Genomic DNA, 19,643 nt, shown 5'->3' with positions numbered 1-19,643 from the left:
AGACATTATTGTCAATGGCAGCATCTGCGCCTGTTTCTCACCACTCGTTGGAACCTTCATCGCCGCCGCCGGCGGTTGATCCTTTCGACGCAATGAAGGCGGCGCTGCTCGATGATGTGGAAGGACAGACAGCTTCGCTTCTGACCATCAATTATGCAGACCTAATTTCAGAGGATTCCGACCGCCGGTCCGAAGCTTGCCGGCAACTCCTCGACGCCTGTCAGAAATGGGGATTCTTCTTCGTAAGAACTTTTTTTTTTTTTTTTTTTTTTTTTTTCTGAGAATGATTAAAAATAGGAAGTTGATTGATGACTGATAGATAAATTTAATAAGGGTGTGTTTGTTAGGGGGATTGCATTTAATTTCCACCATTCATCCCATTTTTTTCCATCCAAATATCAAATCAAACACTTATTTTTCATTTTTTATATTATACTAAAAATCAATTTTCCATTCAAAACATCACATCAACACCTATTTATATTACATCGTACAACTATTCAAATTCAAAATTTTTACTATTCAAATCCCAATTCAAAATCAAACCCCCAAACAAACGCACCCTAAACGGATTGCTTATGCTGTCAACATATAAAACAATCGAACAACATGGAAATCAACTGTATCTCGTGTATTGTGAGATTGTGTTATGTATACCTCTGCATCTGTATTATATTAATATAATTTATGTGATGTTTGTCTTTATATCATATATTGTCTATTTTTAATGGTTGTGAGTTACGTATTATATTTGTATTATATTAATACAATTCATATCATATTTGTATTTATACGATGTATTGTCTATCTTTATTACTAGTGTTTTCGGTCCTATATTGTGTTCAGTCGTTTAAGATGTCGAATTTATATTATGTTAATATAAATAATACTATATCCATCTCAATTCAAAGTACAATTTTTGTCCGTTATATTTCAAAATATTTCTTTAAATCCTAAACCCTGATATCAAAATATATTTAATTTTTATCTACATTACAAATATATTATTACACATTCGTTTACTTTTTACATAAAATCAAATCACAAAAATATTATTATTTTTTACACACTTCCGCTGCCGATAAAATACTATTATTTTTTAATTTACTATAAAAACCAATTGTCCGGGAGTATGTTGTATTTGTTTCTATCCTAAATTTTATATATCTTTGGTTATAATAATGAATGCAGCTGGTGAATCACGGCATATCGGAGGCGAGAATGAATGGAATGATCGAAGCAGGGATGGAATTCTTCAGATTGCCCGAAGACGAGAAGAATCAGTACACCGCCGATCTCTACGCCATGGAGTACGGCCGAGACGACGTCGTATACACTTCCAACAAGAAGTTTTACCTCTGGAGAGATTCCTTAAGACTCCATTTGCAGCCCCACCACTTCCATCTTCCCCAAAATCCCCAAATCCTAAGGTACGTACTGCAAAACCCTAATTTTAATCAATTGATTAATTAATTATTGTTTGTACGATTAATGTTGTAAGAATTGCGGGGTTGTAGGGATGCCGTGGTCGAATACAGCGAGGTAATAAGGGAAATGACGAAGATTCTGATGAAAGCAGTGTCGGACGCCATGGAATTGGATAATTTAAAGATGCAAGAAGCTTTGAAGATGGACGAGGGTTTTCAGATTTTCATTTTGAATTACTACCCGCCGTGTCCTCACCACCGCGAAAACATCGGAATTCCGCCGCACACCGACCTCGGACTTTTCTCCTTCCTCATAGACAACGGCGTCGCCGGACTGCAGATCGAGAACGACGGCCGGTGGTTCAACGCTGTATCTTCCCGACAAGACAATTCCATTTTAGTCAATGTCGCTGACTTTCTTGAGGTACTTAACTAACGAATTCAATTTATGTTTCCTTAATTTGACTTTTATGTGGTTCAACAATGGCGGTGCCGGCGTGATCGCCGGCGACTGGTTTGACCGGCGGGCGATGTAGATTTTCAGCAACGGGAGATGCAAGAGCGTGAAGCACAGAGCTTCGACTAACGGCGAACGAGAGAGGATTTCGGTGGTGATGACGGGTGGGCCGTCGCTGGTGGATCCGGTGGGGCCGGCATCGGAGCTGGTGGAGAAGGACGGGCGTGCGTATTACGCGCCGCGGACGTATTCTGAGTACTTGGTGACCAAGTACCTCAACAATCCTATGCATTGCGAGTGATCGGATCTGGTGCGGGGACGACCACCAGTTTCCTGTGCACCCGCTAATTATTCTCCAATCAGCATTCGTTTGTCAAAAAAGTAAACCACGCGATTGGTGGAAAAAACTGTTGTTGAATTAATGTTTTTTCTTTTTCTGTTTTAATAAATTTCTTACCATGCTTAATATGCATTATCTGGTAAGCATTGGAATGGACCTAAATTTAAGATTATACTAATATAGTACTCCCACGGTGTACTAATATAGTAATTCCATGGTCAGATGATCACTGTAGACACGATAATTTAAAATAATTATAATTAATAGATAATTAAAAATATATTAGTAAAAATAATTATCTTATAATATAAATAATTATAAATTAAGATAACTAATTAGTTTAATTAAAATTTAAAAAAAATTAAATTAGAAAATTTAAAATCAGATTAAAGTGTGTAATTAGTTTTAAAAAAAAAAAAGTAACATAGAATGTAAGACGGACAGAAACGACAATGTGAATATGATAAGTGGGACGGAGAGAGTATTAGAATAGTTTTATGTAATGAGATGAAATTTATTACCGCAAGACAATACTTAAATTATATTAATACTAGTGTGGTAGTTAGAGTATTAAATTTTAATATCGTCCTTACATGTTATCGTTTGTCGATAAACAATCCACGATATTACTATAGATAATATATCATATATATTAATACGATACAAAGACAACATATTATATATTCTTGAATCCGTAACCGCTACTCGAAAATAATGCGTGTCTTTATTCCGTACATGATGTGTTGTTTTAAAATAAAAATACACACTATTCGTATATTTTATATGTACTGTTTCGAAAAATCAATACCGTAATTTCTCTCTAATATAAGATAAATATAATACAATAAAAAGTCATACTGTACATAAATTATATTAATATGAGATAAATATATAATATATGAATTAATAACACGTAATATAAAATAAACAATATATCATATAAAAATAAACAATAGATTAACAATATTAATGTGATATAAATATTTTTCATAACTAACAATGCATAATATAGCCGACAAACAAATACAATACACCCATTATACTAAGATAATATAAATGTACCACATATTGATAACAATAACATATAACATAGTCTCACAATATAGTACACTTAAACTATTTTATTTAATATAATATATATTATACTCTCTCCGTCCCAATATCGTGTCTGCTACACTGTAAATATGGTATCCGTCCCAATATCGTGTCTGCTACACTGTAAATATGGTATTTTAGGAGGAGTGTAATTAGTAGATAATTAATAATGTATTAGTGAAAATAATTATTCTATAATATAAATAATTATAAATTAAGATTAAGATAACTAATTAATTTAATTAAAATTTAAAAAAATTAAAAAATTTAAAATGAGATTAAAGTATATAATTATTTTTTTTTAAAAAAAATGACATAGTACGTGGAACGGATATAAACGAGAACGTATATATATGGTATCTGGAACGGAGGGATTATTAAATAAAAATCATGTAGCGTTTATCTATTTTATATTTGTTGAATTTCTCCTGTTAACACCGTAACTATTTCGTTTGTAAACTTCACGCACCACCGCCCGCCGGGCCACACATACGGGGGCACCCATTTTGATAGATATCCAATTTGTCAAATAGTTCTTATACTACACTTATTTTTGTCATTTTTATTTATTTTATGACAAGATATATATATATATATATATATTTTTTATAGTAATTTAATAATAATATATATTATAAATATTTTCAAATTTATTTTATTTATGTTAATATTATTATATTATATTAAATAAAAAAATAAAAAAAATTCTTTTAAAAAATACAGTAAATTATTATTTATATATCAGTTGGTTGTGACTAGGGTTTGAATTTTGAGTTTGAGATTTAAATAGTAAAATTTAAGTTTGAATAATTATATGATGTGAAATAAATAGATATTGATGTGATGTTTTAAATATAAAATTAATTTTTAGTATAATATGAAAAATAAAAAAGAGATTTGATTTGATGTTTTTGAAGAAAAAATGAGATGAATAATGTATTTAAAATTCAATCCCTAATTATTTTTAAAATATTTTATATTTTATTTTTTATAAATATATATTTTTTATTATTATATTATTACTTTAACAATAAAAATAAAATTATATTTATATTATTTTTAGTTATTTATTGTAATTGAAATATTATTATGTTTTTAAATTTATATTGACAACAACACCCTATTAATTTATGTTCTCCCACCGCCCATAAAAAAATATTATTTTTTTATTTTTGTTTGTAAAAAAATAAAATAAAATACTATTTTTTAATTTAATAATTTATTATCTATCTAATATAATTAATACTCTTACCACTTTCAATATATTATACAAATATTATTATTTTTTATCACATAATTTAATAGAAATATTTTTATTTTTTAATATAAATTAATATAATACTAATATTGAAAAATAAAATGTTACTCTTTTTACGGACACACAGTATTATATTTATATTATATTGCCATGTATTATTGTTTGTTATCAAGCTGCTTATTGTTCGGCTTGTGCTTACTTGCCGATATATTTATATATATTGAATTATATGCGTGCAATAGCTAACAGTAGTTATAATTGGAGAGAAGAAGAAAAGCAGTTACCCAAATGGCAGAAACTGCAAATTCGCTCCCCGTCATTGATGTCGCTCTCCTCACCGGCGACGATTCCGACCGGCGGTCCAAAGCCGTCCACGACCTCCGCCAAGCCTGTCACGACTGGGGATTCTTCATTGTAAGCGCGCCGGCCGGCCACAATATTTGCCTCTCACTTCCCCCTTTCAATTACAGATCATATCTATGCGTTTTAATCTAATTTCCAGGCATCTGATGAACAAATCAATTCCCTGCTTGCGTCCGTACACAGCTTGTCAATCATGGAGTTCCGGAGGACTTGATGAATTCAATGTGTGCAGCAATACAAGAGTTCTTCGCCATGTCCGTCGACGATAAGAAAAAGTACGAAGCCAAAACCGCTTCAGATCCAATCCAATGGTCCAATTTCCAGCAAGCCTCTCTATGGAGAGATTACCTCACGCTCTACGTCCATCCGGAATTCCACTGCCCCGACGAACCCCAATCGTTGAGGTACCAATTTATATTTAAACGACGACGTTTGGAAACCCTAATTTTGGCCAATTGATTGATTTGGTACTTTTTTTTTTTTTTTCCATGGCAGAGAAGTTGTTTCAGAATATACGAAGAGGATGCGGCAATTGGCGAGGAAATTGGTGGAAGCAGTGGCGGAGTCTCTGGAATTGGAGAAACAGGACGTGGATCAACTGCTGTTGATGGATTCCTCCTTCCAGATGCTTACTTCCAATTTGTATCCTCCATGTCCGGAGCCTGATCGAGCAATCGGTCTTCCTCCGCACACCGACCCCGGCCTCTTCACGCTGCTGATTCACAACGGCGTCGCCGGACTTCAGATCCAGCGCGACGGCGAGTGGCTCGCCGTCGACTCTCCTCCCAGCTCAATTCTCGTCAACGTCGCCGATCAGCTCGAGGTACAATTCCATGGCGCCATTAATCAAATTAATTCGAAGAACTAAAAGAAACGACGTCGTATTGTATTCAGATTTTCAGCAACGGGAAGTGCAAGAGCGTTATGCACAGAGCAGTGGTGAACGGCGAGAAGCAGCGGATTTCGATCGTGGCGGCCAACGGGCCGTCAAAGGCGGCGACGGTGGGGCCGGCGGCGGCGCTGGTGGAAAACGATGGGCGGGCGCTGTACAAGTCAATGAATTACGGGGAATACTTGGCTGAACGTTTCAAAGGCTCTCGTGTCGACGGCAAGACCCTTCTAGAACGTATGGCGATCCGCCACCACGAATGAAGTAAGAATCATTCTTTAAAAGCGCCGCCGCCGGCAGCGGAAATATTAGTTAATTATACAGTCTTAGTATATTTGAATTTGTAATAATCAACCAGATTTGTTTTGTTTGGATTGTGTGTTTGAATTTTTTAATCAAAATTTCGGGATCCACTTGACACAATTGTTTATGCCATTTTTCAACCATAAAAAAATAAAAAATAAAATACGAAAAAAAAAAAAAAATTAGAAATTTCTAAATACTAAACTTGCTACAGAATGAAAATTAAAGGATGATCCTGACTTTGCTGTTGTTTGAAAATGATTGAAGATATCCTACCAGTTGCTGACTCCAATTCTTAAATACTCTTCAAAAACGATATCGAGAATCGTCGCCCGAACGGTTACAACACCTACTCTCAAGCGTCTGCTAATTCCTCTTTTGTTGACACGTGTTTTCAACTGTCTTACCAGCCGCCTAACCCAACCGACCAAGCTACTGTTCTCTCACTCGATCTCTGCAACAACCGACCTTCACAACAGCCGACTTGCTTATTCAACTGCGGACCATCCGACCAAACTACTGTTCTCTCACTCGATCTCCGCAGCAGCCGACTTCCACAGCAGCCGACTTGCTCATCCAACCGCGGACCAACCGACCTGCCTGTCCGACCGCGGACCTTCCAACCTGCTTATCTGACTGCGGACCAACCGACCTGCCTGTCCAACCGCGGATCTTCCGACTTGCTTATCCGACTGCGGACCAACCGACCTGTCTGTCTAACCGCGGACCTTCCGACTTGCTTATCCGACTGCGGACCAACCGACCTGCCTGTCCAACCGCGGACCTTTCGATTTGCTTATCCGACCGCGGACCTTCCGATCTGCCTATCCGACCGCGGATCTTCCGATCTGCTTATCCGACCGCGGACCTTCCGACCTGCCTATCCAACCGCGGCCTTCCGATCTGCTTATCCGACCGCGGACCTTCCGACCCGCTTATCCGCTCGGAAGGACAGCCGGTCTAACCAATCACCCCGAAAATTCCTTAACCGCCAAACGTACTCGATTACAAGTCCAAATTTCCCTATATCTTGGGCCTTTAACCTAATTATAAAATTCGTACGTAACAACAATATTTTTGGCCGAAAGAGAAGATGGCCGCCGCTGCCCGCCGCCGTGGCTCGCCGATTGAAATTGCGGTGTGGATTATTAATATTTTGTATTTTATTTATTTGACAAAATTCTCTAATATTAAAGTATACATAATATACACTCATTCTGTTTCATAACTAGATATTTATTTGTTTTTTTCACGTAGTTTTAAAAATATTATGATTATATTGAGACGAATAAAATAAAAATGACTAAAATTACTTTATTAGGATGTGTGATATAAAAGTAATCACATTTGTGTAATATATAGTAAGTTGTTAGGATATTTGTAACGTTAGGTATAGTTACTAAAAAAGGAAAATAAATAATTTGTTATCAGACGGATTAAAATGAAAATGGGACGGATGAATTATATTTTTTTGGTCCAAAACTGTTTGATTATAAACATACGTTTAATTTTATAAACTTTATACAATTAATTCCTAATGTCCAATTTTAATACACATTCTTTCTATACTTTCCACAATTCACAAACAGTCACATTACAACGCAATTGTGTGTTTGGTACGCATAAATGACATCAGATAATTTAAAATATTTTCATTTTTTTTATTTGTTTGAGTTAAATAAATGAAATTTGAGAAATAAATTATTATTATTATTTTTTTATTTATCAAATCAAGAGAAATAATATTGCAGTATGTTTTTAATTTTTTTAATCTTTTTTTACTATTTAATTTTTATAATTTTACAAAAATCAAATTGAATTTATTGTTAAAGTATTTAATTTTACGACTTTTTAAGAAATTATACTAAAATATAATTTTAAAAAATATCGTATATAATTTAAATTTTTTTTAAAATTATATTATTTTAAGTAACATTTAAATCGGAAAGAAAAAGTAATATTTTTTAAATAAGATAAATAGTTGTAATAAATTTTTTAGCTGACTATTTACTTTATTTTTTTCAAAAAAACAAAATAGAAAAATAATAATTATAAAATAAAGAATTGATAAATATTTATTTACTTAGGGTGTGTTTGTTTGGGGGTTTGGATTTTGAGTTGGGATTTGAATAGTAAAAATTTTGAATTTGAATAGTTGTATGATGTGATATAAATAGGGTTTGATGTGATGTTTTGAATGTAAAATTGATTTTTAGTATAATATAAAAAATAAAAAATAGGTGTTTGATTTGATGTTTTTGGGGGGAAAAAATTGGATGAATAGTGGAAATCCACCAAAATCCTTCAAACAAACACACCCTTAGTTATTTTTACCTAATTATGTGAACAAAGCGAAGTTAAATATTGACTTAAAAGAAATTTCCAACATATTTGGATTTAGAGGTTAACTTAGTAATTTTAACTGAATTATTCTTCGCTAATAAAATAAGTAAATAAAAAGTATTATTATTATTATTGAATTTCGAAAAAGAAAAAGAAATGATAGGTCAAATGGGCCGCAGCAGCAAAGTTCTGAAAATGGCGAGATCTTTCCACTTTGCCTGCTCCTGAGTTAAAAAAGGGTTCCCGCCGATTTCCATGGCTGTTCGCTCCGTCTTCCTCACTCTTGCACGGTACGCTGCGATCTCAACTTCTTCATTTTCTAATTTCTAAATTGTAGCTCTACTGAAGCTGGCCTTTCTGATTTTAGGAATGTGCGAAGGGATAGCAATATCCCTTTCAGAGGGATTTCGTCCAGCGTCGAGGCTATGAAAAGTGAATCCAGTGCAATAGCAAATGATGGAGATGTCGATGGACTTGTGCGGGAAGAAAACGACGATTTAAGGAGCAAAATTTTGAGGCTCAGGCTTCCCAAGAGAAGTGCCACCAACGTTTTACAGAATTGGGTCGACGACGGCAACCGAATTGCTATTTCTGAACTCCGAAGCATCTGTAATGAACTTCGCAAATCAAACAGCTTCAAGCACGCTCTCGAGGTCTGTATAACTGCTGCAATTTGTATTTTTAATTTTTTGCTGCTTCGAATTCTTCGATTGATTGATTGAGTGTCTATTGTCTGGAAAAATTGATTAGGTTTTGTTTACTGCATTCGGGAAATGCATAAAATCGTCGTAGCTGTTGTTAATTTGAGTTATGCTATGATGCAATATGCTGAAACTAAATGCTCTTAGCCTAATATATGACCAATTATAGGTAGATTGAGCAATTCAAGTTTTTTGGAACTTAAATGGTGGAATTGAAACTTGTAATCGAGATTGTTACTCTTTGGATCATAAGGCAAATCTATATGAGGATCCCACTGAATATTTATCATTTAACAGACAATGCAGTCAGAGTGAATGAAAGGATAAATTCGATGATAGAGAAGTCTAGTGTGTAATTTTATTTCACTAGTTTTATCGTTTAACTGAAATTCAGTATTCTGTGGATTGGCTGTTAATTCTTCCTTCCAACTCTATACATAAGCGATGGCGTGCGAAATATCATATCTAAAGTTGAATGGACAATCCGTGTGATCCATAGTTAAGGTTTCATGTGTTTCTTTTATGGGCCGAGTCTTCTTTATATTTTCTGGATAAAAAGTTCGACCTCCAATAGCCGGTCTTGGTTATTATGATGTATGAACTGGAAGGAATCTAACAGTGATGCAATACCCTGAAATTGTCGCGTGGATTATTGAATTAAAGTTTTATGAGTTCAAAACTTTATGAATTAAAGTATTATGATCTTGCTCCTTACCTGTGATGATGTGTAGTTTCTTCTCGAATTTATATTACCTTATTTATCCATCTTTGCCGAGATATGATTTTTATGCACTGTCCAGATATCCGAGTGGATGGTTAGTCACGAAGAGTACAAGTTAACTGAGACTGACTATGCTATCCGCATCGATCTAATGACCAAAGTATTCGGAGTCAATGCAGCAGAGCGCTACTTCGAAGGACTGCCTTCCTCAGCAAAAACCCGCGAAACATACACTGCTCTACTTCACTGCTATGCCCGTCTGAAGCTGACCGAGCAAGCCGAGGACCTCTTCGAGCAAATCAAGTGCGCAAACCTTCCTCTAACCGCCATCACTTACAACGAGCTAATGACATTCTACATTTCAGTCGGGCAGCTGGAGAAGGTACCACCAATCATCGAAGAAATGAAGCGCCAGAACGTCGCCCTGGACTTGTTCACATATAATCTATGGCTAACTTCCCATGCTGCAGCCCTGAGTATTGACGACGTAAAAAAGATTCTCCGCGAGATGAACCTGGACACGAACCTTGACCACACTTGGACTCGATATCTGCAACTTGCTGAGATATACCTGTCTTCCAGTCGCTTAATGAATTCAGATCCCAGCTCTGTAATGGAAAACAACAAGGCTATAATGCAGAGGCAGCTGATATCTTACGACTTCCTTTTTGTTCTGTACGGTGGCCTTGGGGACAAGTCACAGATCGACAAAATCTGGAAAAGTACGAGGATGATGACTGGCCAAAATGTATCGGGGAGAAACTACGTCTGTGTGATTTCTTCGTACCTTATGCTCGGGCATTTGGAGGAGGTGGCGAGAATAGTTGATGAATGGAAGCAATCGGCGGCGTCGGAGTTCAATCTGTCGATGTGTAGAAGGCTCCTGGAAGCATACGAGGAAGCTGGAATGGCTGATAAGGCAACAAGTTTCCACGTGATCCTGAAGAAAAAGGGTTATGAACCTTTGCTGGTATGACCTTCTGGATTTGCTTTATTTGAACTTTCTGTTTGTTAGAGTTCAGAATCATGTTTTGCAGAAATTCAGGAAGAAGGTATAATTATACTTGTTGTATTAAATAAATTCTAAGTTATGGTACCAATGTTTTTAGCCATAATCAAGTGGTCATTTTTTAAACCCTAAAATCTTGCAATTTATATTACTTTTTCTTTCTTTCCTTATAGTTTTTAATCATCATCATCATCATCATCATCCCTTTTCTTCCATGGCAAGGCCATATTCAGAACCTGCAACTCTCAAACACACACGCAAAAACCCTTCAATATTCAAATCCCATTTCTACCTCTTTACCCTATCAATCCTCATCGTCTTCTTCTTCTTCATGTCTCAATTATGGCCCCAAATATTAACCACAACCACCACAACCCCAGAATCCTTCTTCCTCCATAGCCACCATAACAGCAGCTGCACCAACACCTCCATAGCCACCATGCTCCAAGAATCCATCACTTTCCTCCCCCTCAAAGACCTTCGATACTCCAACAACCCCCTCCATGGCCACACATGGTTCATGAGCTCCCTTTTCGACACCCGCGAAAACGGCCATGTCCAGTTCCAAGAATTCCCCTCAAAAGCTTCGAAAGGCCGGATTTTGTGCCTTAATGGCAGCGACACCCACGACGGCTCGCGAAACTCATATGCCCTCGCTTGGCCCCAATTCTTGCCCCCCAATTCGACCCTCCTAAATGGTCTCACTTTCATCTCCTACAACCACTACAACTACCACAACATCTGGCACGCCCTCTCCGCTGCCGTCCCCTTCGTCGCCTGGCACCTCCACCACCGCTGCCGGAACCCTAATTCCCCCGCCAGATGGATCCTCTACCATTGGGGAGAACTCAGAACCTCCATGGCACCTTGGCTCACTTCTTTAATGGAAGCCACGTTCGAAACCCCTGTAAAGATCGAAACTTTCGACGCCAGCATCAATGGCGGATTCAATTTTCCGGCGTGCTTTGAAAGGGCCGTTGTAATGAGACACAATGAAGGCGGCATGTCACGTGAGAGGCGCATGCAAGTCTACGATTTCCTAAGATGCAAAGCTAGGGTTTTCTGCAATGTCCAAATTATTGGAAAACCTATCGAGGTTAACGATCATGGCATTCCTGTAATTAGGGTCACAATGTTGATGAGAACCGGGCCGAGGTCTTTCCGGAATGACTCCGCCGTCATCGGAATATTCGAAGATGCTTGCCGGAAAGTCGCCGGCTGCCGCCTGAGAGTCGCCCACGCCAACAATCTCTCATTCTGTCAGCAGGCGAGCAACTTTTACTATTTTTTTTCAAAATTTTCCTCGAAAAGTTCGAATCAAACAATTTTTTTTTTTTATATTATATCAAATTTAAATTCAAAATCCAAAACACACCTAATTAATCCAATTCATCAATGGAGATTCGATCGATCTCAATTAATTAAACGATTTAATTTTTCAGGTGGAATTGATGAGCTCCACCGACGTGGTGGTGTCGCCGCACGGCGCGCAGCTGACGAACATTTTTCTGATGGATCGGAACAGCAGCGTAATGGAATTTTTTCCCAAAGGATGGCTGAGGCTCGCCGGAATCGGACAGTACGTCTACCACTGGATCGCCAGCTGGTCGGGGATGAACCACCGCGGCGCGTGGCGGGACCCCGGCGGCGGCGATGATTCCGATGTCTGCAATTTGCCGGAAAATGACCGGCGGTGTATGACGGTTTATAAAAATGCGAAAATCGGACACAACAGAAGCTATTTCTTGAAGTGGGCAGGAGATGTTCTGAACGACGTCAGCATCGGAAAAGCTGCAAATATTGGATTTGGAAATGGAATTTCTGAGGGGAATAAGATTTCTTCCTGCGACTGTAATTAATTTAATTACTTGAATTGTAGTAGTAACTCTTTCGTGAAATCCTAATCTAGCCAATTCTGAGGAATTATTGGATTGAATGCATCATCCATGTGGATGAATTATTGAACAGTTTGATATAGATGTGGATGGAATGTTGATTACATAAATTTTATGTTGCAAGAAAGGATTTTCTTTTTTTTTGGGGTTCCATACTTTGGAAAATATTTAATTTGGACAGCACATTACATGTGAAATAGCTTCCAAAAACGTCAATTTGTCTTCTTCAAAGGTCATATCAAGCATGATATTCATTCCAATGACTTTACCAAGATGGATAAAATCAATTAATTGCACCAAAAAAAAAAATAATTAAATTAATAATTTAACATGTCACATGTTTTTATAATAAGAGAAGAATTTTCAAGAGAATTAGTAGGAAACCCATGATTAATATCAAGAAAGCACCGTCATTTATCTATAGAATAGAATAAATTAATTAGAACAAAGAATCAACTATATACAAGTATTGTTTTTCTTTCTTTCTATATATATAATATATATATATATTAAATAAAATAGAAAAATAATAGAAAGAACAGGCATGCATGGTGCTGATTATGGAGATAGCTAGCTAGCTCATAATGCTTAGGATACCCCAAAATGGAACCCACTGTGTCTTATACTAATCCGATAATCCATCCATGCATTAATGCAAGTGTGTTCTTGTGTGGTCTTTCCCATTCAAATGTCTTCCACAAAACCCAAAAAGATTGTCTTTTTCCTACTCCCTTTTCTGAATAGTAAGTTCGTAGAAACAACCATTGACATAATAATGCACACAATTAAGTACTTACATGTTAAAGACAACCTCAAAAAAATAAAAAAAAGGGCAGCAATAATTCCCAGACAAACCACACTTTTACTTTGAGCATTGGTGCCAATTCCATGGAGCTCAGGGTTTTTGAGTCAGTATATACATATATATATATATATGATCAGAAATTCATGGCAAAGAAAATGCAAAGCACCATTATTGGTGATGCAAGAAATTTACAGTGCGCTGCCCATTACTTCACAGACTGTTGGAGCCCTAGAAATTCGTGCAGCAGCAGCCGACCAGTTTCAGATAATTCCAAGCATTCCCCATGTGGGATTCTCCCCCTTTTTACATCTTCGATCGCTCATCACTCATCACCATCTCCCTCCTGCAGTTAGTTAGTTTCTGTGCATTTGCTACTGCGTGCGGTGTTGATTTTTGTGTTCGTTCTTTCTTTCATTATGTGGGATTCGGAAAGTGATTCGATCATCGGAGGACGGGATTATGGAAATGGAGTTTTGTCGAGCAGCAGCAAGCCCGGCGTCAAGACTGATGGGTTTGAACAGAGAGGGAAATCATGGTATGTATGAATTTTTTATTTTTATTTTTTTTAATTTGATCAATCTTCTACGTGATTATTGATTGGATGAATCAATTGTTGGTTGAATTTAGGTATGTTTCGACTGATATTCCGAGTGATATTTTGGTCCAAATTGGCGAAGTCAGTTTCCATTTGCATAAGGTATGCAGCATTCGGTGTTCGACGAAATGCCTCACTAAAAAAAGATCAACTGTATATCTATGGATTCATTGCAGCATTTTGGTTATCAGATCATATGAAATGAATGAATATATATATATATATATATCTATGTATAATGTATGTATCGATCATGGCTGCAGTATCCTCTGCTCTCCCGAAGCGGGAAGATGAACAGAGTCATATACGAATCGTCTCGCGACGTAGAGTTTAGCAAGATTGCTCTAGACGATCTCCCGGGGGGTCCCGACGCATTCGAACTCGCGTCGAAATTCTGCTACGGAATCCCCGTCGATCTAACGGCAACCAACATATCCGGCCTGCGCTGCGCGGCCGAGTATCTCGAAATGACGGAAGACTTGGAAGAAGGCAATCTGATATTCAAAACGGAGGCTTTCCTCAGCTACGTCGTCCTGTCTTCCTGGCGCGACTCTATCGTCGTTCTGAAAAGCTGCGAGAAGCTCTCACCGTGGGCTGAAAATCTCCAGATCGTGCGGCGGTGCAGCGAGTCGATCGCCTGGAAAGCCTGTGCGAATCCAAAAGGCATACGATGGCATTACACGGGACGCCCCGCTCGATCCGTGTCGAGCCCCAAATGGAACGAGATGAAGGACTCGAGCCCGAGCAGGAACTCTCCGGTGCCACCTGACTGGTGGTTCGAGGATGTCTCGATTCTCCGGATCGATCATTTCGTCAGAGTTATTACCGCGATCAAGGTGAAGGGGATGAGGTACGAGCTGATCGGGGCTGCGATAACGCATTACGCCACGAAATGGCTCCCCGGCGTTGTTACGAAAGAGATGCCCGGATCAGGCGCTGTCGACGACGGAAGTAACAGTATAAACAGCCATTGCAGCGGCAGCAGCGGCGGCGGCGGCGGTTGGAAAGGCGGGCTGCACATGATCGTCGTCGGGACGAAAGAAGACGCTCCGTCGCTCGTTCAGGCGAAAGATCAGAGAATGATCGTCGAAAGCCTGATCAGCATAATCCCGCCGCAGAAAGACAGCGTGTCGTGCTGCTTCCTTCTCCGGCTGCTGAGGATGGCGAACATGCTGAAAGTCGCGCCGGCGTTAGTCACCGAGCTCGAGAAACGCGTCGGGATGCAACTGGAGCAGGCAACGCTGCCGGATCTTCTCATCCCATCGTACAACAAAATCGAGTCCCTCTACGATGTCGACCTTGTCCAGAGGCTGCTCGAGCATTTCCTCGTGCAAGAGCAGTCGGAAAGCTCCAGCCCGAGCCGGCAGTCGCTCTCCGACGCAAAAATATACGACGCGATCCAACGAGGGACCGGAACGGCGACGGGGGCTAATCCAAACGCGAAAATGCGAGTCGCCCGCCTCATCGACAGCTATCTCACCGAGGTATCCCGCGACAGAAACCTGTCGATGACGAAATTCCAGGTCCTTGCCGAGGCATTACCGGAGTCCGCAAGAATTTCAGACGATGGGCTGTACAGGGCCGTCGACTCCTACCTCAAAGCGCACCCGACGCTGACGGAACACGAGAGGAAGCGGCTCTGCCGCGTCATGGACTGTCAGAAGCTCTCGATCGACGCGTGCATGCACGCCGCGCAAAACGAGCGTCTCCCGCTCCGTGTCGTCGTTCAAGTCCTCTTCTCCGAGCAGGTGAAGATAAGCAACGCCATAGCCAACACCGGATTAAAAGACACCGGCGAATCCCAGAGCTACCAGCCATTGATATCGAATCGGAAAACTCTGCTGGAGGGGACGCCGCAGTCGTTTCAGGAAGGCTGGGCTGCGGCGAAGAAGGACATCAACACACTGAAATTCGAACTCGAGACCGTGAAAGCGAAGTACTCGGAGCTTCAGAACGAGATGGAAGCGCTGCAGCGGCAGCTCGACAAGGGGCCGAAGCCGAAGACGGCGTCGTCGTCCGGGTGGGCCACCGGGTGGAAGAAGCTCGGCAACCGGCTAACGAAAATGGCGGAAGCTCATGACGCGGGGTCGAATGTAGAGCAGCAGCCTAAGAAAGCTCCAAGAAGATGGAGGAATTCAATTTCTTGACTTGATGCAATGAAATTGAAACGAAATGAGATGGAATTCCATCATTCATTGCAGATTTCTCAAACTTTCTTCACTTTGTTGCCCCATATCCATATGGGCCTCAATTTTTCTGCATTTCTCTAGTGTGTTGCTTTTCATTTGAATTTTGGGAGTGTATCTAAATTTATTATTGGGTAAATTTATAATAACCATTACTGTATTTTATTTATTGAATCAAATATCCTTTATCTTAATATCTTTTTCCATCTAAAGCTAAATACACTTCTAATTATGTTAATAACAAGCATAAAAGATTCAATTACTTTTTTATTTATTTTATTCCAAAAAAAAAAATGAAAAATCACCCCATTTATTTGTGAAATTGATGGAAAAAATATATGAATGTGATGACATCCAAACATGAACCAAGTCAAGAGATGCGTCCGTGAACCAATCAATATTCAGAAACATACCACTGTAATAAATTATGTACATCATATTAAAATTAAATATACCTTGCCTATATTTACCTATCATTGGTTGAACCACCCTACATCATCATCATCAAGAACATTATTATTATAAATAAATAAAAAAACATGAAAAGCAAGTATTAAAAAATCATCCATGCATGCAAACCTAACAATTGACATATTCCTTGCTAACAGTGGAGTAAAAAATATAATTTAAATAGTCTCTTAACTTTAATTTTTTGTTATATATTACATTTATTTATAAATCAAGATTAGCACTAAAAACATCTCCACAATGGGGGCTCCACACCAGCAACAAAACCACAGGAGAAAGCAAATTGGACATCATTTTCTTATCAAGAAAGCACAAAACAACACATTGAAAAAGACAGATTAGAAAATGCATTTATAGCCATGATCACAATATTATACTAATAAAAACTGAAAAAAAAAAAATACATATATATTACAAAATACTAACAGGGGAATAATAGAATACATTATGTTACTGCAAAACCTGAGCAGCAACTGTAACTAGCAGTACCATTCATTACTACCAACAAACAGTAACAACCTTAAAACTCCCAACAATGGCTCATGTCCACTACAGCCATGAAATCAAGAAACAGAAAAGCTCTCACACTCACAAAAAAAGAAAAGGGAAACAAACAAGAAGATATGATGATAGATAGATAGAAAATGGAGGATGCAAAACCAAATTCATGATGAATCTTGGGCAAGGGGGGAGGGGGGCGGGCCCCTGCTAGAGACCAATATCTTTCCACTCACTACTTAACAGACTTTCCTCAAGGAAATGGAAAGCATAAGAATCAAGAATGGCGGGTGGGGTGGGTCCTTTATCACCAAACACGCATGCTCTCAAACCATAGAAGGTTTCTCATCAATCCAGGGAGGATTAAGAAAAGTGGTGTGGGGTGGGGGAGGGGTCCTCAGTTACAGCACATCATACCACTATATACCATAGGCAAGAATTCATACCCGCCTTAAACTTTAATCCCTAAAGGCTTTAGAACAATCATTTCAAGTCAACAATTAAGGGCCCAATTCTCTCCACTGATGAGAGTAAAGAGAGAATTTTTATCCCCATTAAGCACGCCATTCATTGGCCCGTTGGCTATTAGGGTGCAAAGCAGAGTAAAGTCGGGGAGAAAGTAAAAGCCACCTTACTATCAAATCTGTCGACTAGTTTATTCGACACACAACATTAGAAAGGTAGGTTGTTTGTACCTTTGGTTGGTTTGAATGGCTAGTGTCAAGGAGAGGCGGCGAATTGATGATCCAGATAGCCAAGCCCAAGAGCTTCAGCTTCGATCCTCATTGATTTTAGGAAATCAATAGCTTTCTCAATGACGTGGAGTGGATCGCTGCTGTTTAGCCCGGGAATTATGGCCTCCAGGGACTTCAATACATCCCGGACTTTAACTCTCTTTTCTCGCTTAATTGAGTTGATATCATCACAAGACTTTTGACAACCAGCACAGCTTGACTCCAAATCATTCTCATATGTGCACGAACTAGCCCGCTCAACGGGGCCCTTGTTATTCAGCAATGATGATGGCAGTATGTACCTACCATCAAGTAGTTTTCGCCTTTTCTGTGTGCCGTTTGAACTAGCAACTTCTTCCGTGAGCTCTTCAAGTGAAAGTTCATTGCTGCAGGCATGTTCATTGCTCAATAGAACACGTGCCATGCTAGTTACCTCATTGTCATCACCTTCAGTGTCGCAATCTTTGCTCTGGGAATCATCAGTGTCCGAGAAGAACAGGGCATCTATGTCTTCGGAATCTTCGTTCATCTCATCCTCTCCATCAGTCAAATGGTTTTCACCCCAGTTTTCTTCAACTAAATGTCTTGTAAAAAATTGTTGATCTAATTTCGGAGTCTTGGAAATGCCAATCTGATTTTGGAGAGAAAATGAAGGGCTGAAGAACAATCTAGTGTGACTCCCAGACTGATCAAATATCAGAAATCTTTTCTGAGGAGCATAACAAGTGTCAACAGACATGTCCGGAATCCCAAGCTCGTGTGGAGTGATACCTTGGGAATATTTTGGACATGGTTTCTGGGTAGTATATGAAGGTTGGTTTTCAATAAACCCACCAACAGCATTAAATTGCTCTGCATTCAGCCCATGCATATCGGGATTAGGTTCTCCTGACAAAACGGCATTGGATGTCAATGCAGGAGCAGAGTATTGCAAACTACAATGTTGTGCTGTCTGTAGCAGTGCTGCCATGTGATTCAAATTTCCCAAATTTGGAGCAGCAAACTGCTGACAGGTCTGAGGCTCTTCGGCCGTAACCATCCAGCCGAAGAAGCAACCTGGCACGCATGATTTGAGTTCCACCGTTACAAAACCACTCATTTAGAGTAAAGAAAACATTCAAGTTGCATCAAAAATAAAATATACCTGAGCGAGATCTGCTTGTACTGACTTCAGCAAATAGGTTACTTTGGAGATTCTAAACACAAGAAGAATAAAACAAAAATATATTGCTAGCTTGAATTGATGCGTTGAAACTTGGAACAAATCTACGTGACAGGCTTCAGCAAGTGGCGGAAGTATTCAGCCTGAATCATACCATTGGGTAAAATCAGAAACCTCAATAGTTCTCATTGGGTGCAGGAAACAGATTTCCGAAAAACAATTAGTTGATATAGAAAACAATAGAAAATAATTACTAAACAATGAATAACAAACCTGGCAATTCTGCAAAAGTTGAAAGCATGCTATAACTCTAACAATAATTGTTGATCTATCAGCAATCCCATTCTCGTGTTTAAATGCTTTGAATCGCGCCTGACTCGCTGCTTGGCACACC

At 38.6% G+C, this 19,643-nt stretch overlaps 6 protein-coding genes across 7 annotated transcripts; 5 read left to right on the top strand and 1 right to left on the bottom strand.

The window, feature by feature from the left end:
- Nucleotides 1-14: 14 nt before the first annotated feature.
- LOC127262360 (flavanone 3-dioxygenase 2-like) lies at nucleotides 15-2,265 on the top strand. The gene is made up of 4 exons (XM_051291013.1): nucleotides 15-242; nucleotides 1,192-1,430; nucleotides 1,518-1,851; nucleotides 1,964-2,265. Exons 1-4 carry the CDS (start codon nucleotides 15-17, stop codon nucleotides 2,183-2,185), a joined length of 1,023 nt encoding a protein of 340 aa, XP_051146970.1. The 3' UTR covers nucleotides 2,186-2,265.
- Nucleotides 2,266-4,789: 2,524 nt separating this feature from the next.
- On the top strand, nucleotides 4,790-6,269 carry LOC127262150 (2-oxoglutarate-dependent dioxygenase 19-like). Of its 2 annotated transcripts, none has more exons than XM_051290688.1 (4): nucleotides 4,790-4,991; nucleotides 5,124-5,344; nucleotides 5,436-5,763; nucleotides 5,835-6,269. In XM_051290688.1, exons 1-4 carry the CDS (start codon nucleotides 4,866-4,868, stop codon nucleotides 6,090-6,092), a joined length of 933 nt encoding a protein of 310 aa, XP_051146645.1. In that variant the 5' UTR covers nucleotides 4,790-4,865; the 3' UTR covers nucleotides 6,093-6,269. The 2 variants fall into 2 exon arrangements, with proteins under 2 accessions (XP_051146645.1, XP_051146646.1); XM_051290689.1 differs by having other exon boundaries at nucleotides 4,868-4,991; nucleotides 5,080-5,344.
- Nucleotides 6,270-8,628: 2,359 nt separating this feature from the next.
- LOC127262703 (pentatricopeptide repeat-containing protein At5g09450, mitochondrial) lies at nucleotides 8,629-11,032 on the top strand. Its single transcript, XM_051291515.1, has 3 exons — nucleotides 8,629-8,765; nucleotides 8,843-9,128; nucleotides 9,977-11,032. Exons 1-3 carry the CDS (start codon nucleotides 8,731-8,733, stop codon nucleotides 10,871-10,873), a joined length of 1,218 nt encoding a protein of 405 aa, XP_051147472.1. The 5' UTR covers nucleotides 8,629-8,730; the 3' UTR covers nucleotides 10,874-11,032.
- Nucleotides 11,033-11,058: 26 nt separating this feature from the next.
- LOC127262702 (uncharacterized) lies at nucleotides 11,059-12,767 on the top strand. Its single transcript, XM_051291514.1, has 2 exons — nucleotides 11,059-12,173; nucleotides 12,349-12,767. Exons 1-2 carry the CDS (start codon nucleotides 11,121-11,123, stop codon nucleotides 12,763-12,765), a joined length of 1,470 nt encoding a protein of 489 aa, XP_051147471.1. The 5' UTR covers nucleotides 11,059-11,120; the 3' UTR covers nucleotides 12,766-12,767.
- Nucleotides 12,768-13,631: 864 nt separating this feature from the next.
- On the top strand, nucleotides 13,632-16,590 carry LOC127262427 (root phototropism protein 3). Its single transcript, XM_051291103.1, has 3 exons — nucleotides 13,632-14,141; nucleotides 14,234-14,303; nucleotides 14,465-16,590. Exons 1-3 carry the CDS (start codon nucleotides 14,023-14,025, stop codon nucleotides 16,346-16,348), a joined length of 2,073 nt encoding a protein of 690 aa, XP_051147060.1. The 5' UTR covers nucleotides 13,632-14,022; the 3' UTR covers nucleotides 16,349-16,590.
- A 1,483-nt stretch (nucleotides 16,591-18,073) lies between these two features.
- LOC127262359 (transcription factor SAC51-like) lies at nucleotides 18,074-19,186 on the bottom strand. Its single transcript, XM_051291012.1, has one exon. The coding sequence runs from the start codon at nucleotides 19,184-19,186 to the stop codon at nucleotides 18,074-18,076; it is 1,113 nt and encodes a 370-aa protein (XP_051146969.1).
- Nucleotides 19,187-19,643: the final 457 nt, after the last annotated feature.

This window comes from Andrographis paniculata, unplaced genomic scaffold, assembly GCF_009805555.1.
Source record: "Andrographis paniculata isolate CXL003 unplaced genomic scaffold, ASM980555v1 Contig65END, whole genome shotgun sequence".
Taxonomy (NCBI): Eukaryota; Viridiplantae; Streptophyta; class Magnoliopsida; order Lamiales; family Acanthaceae; genus Andrographis; species Andrographis paniculata.
This window is presented reverse-complemented; position numbering and strand designations above follow the sequence as displayed.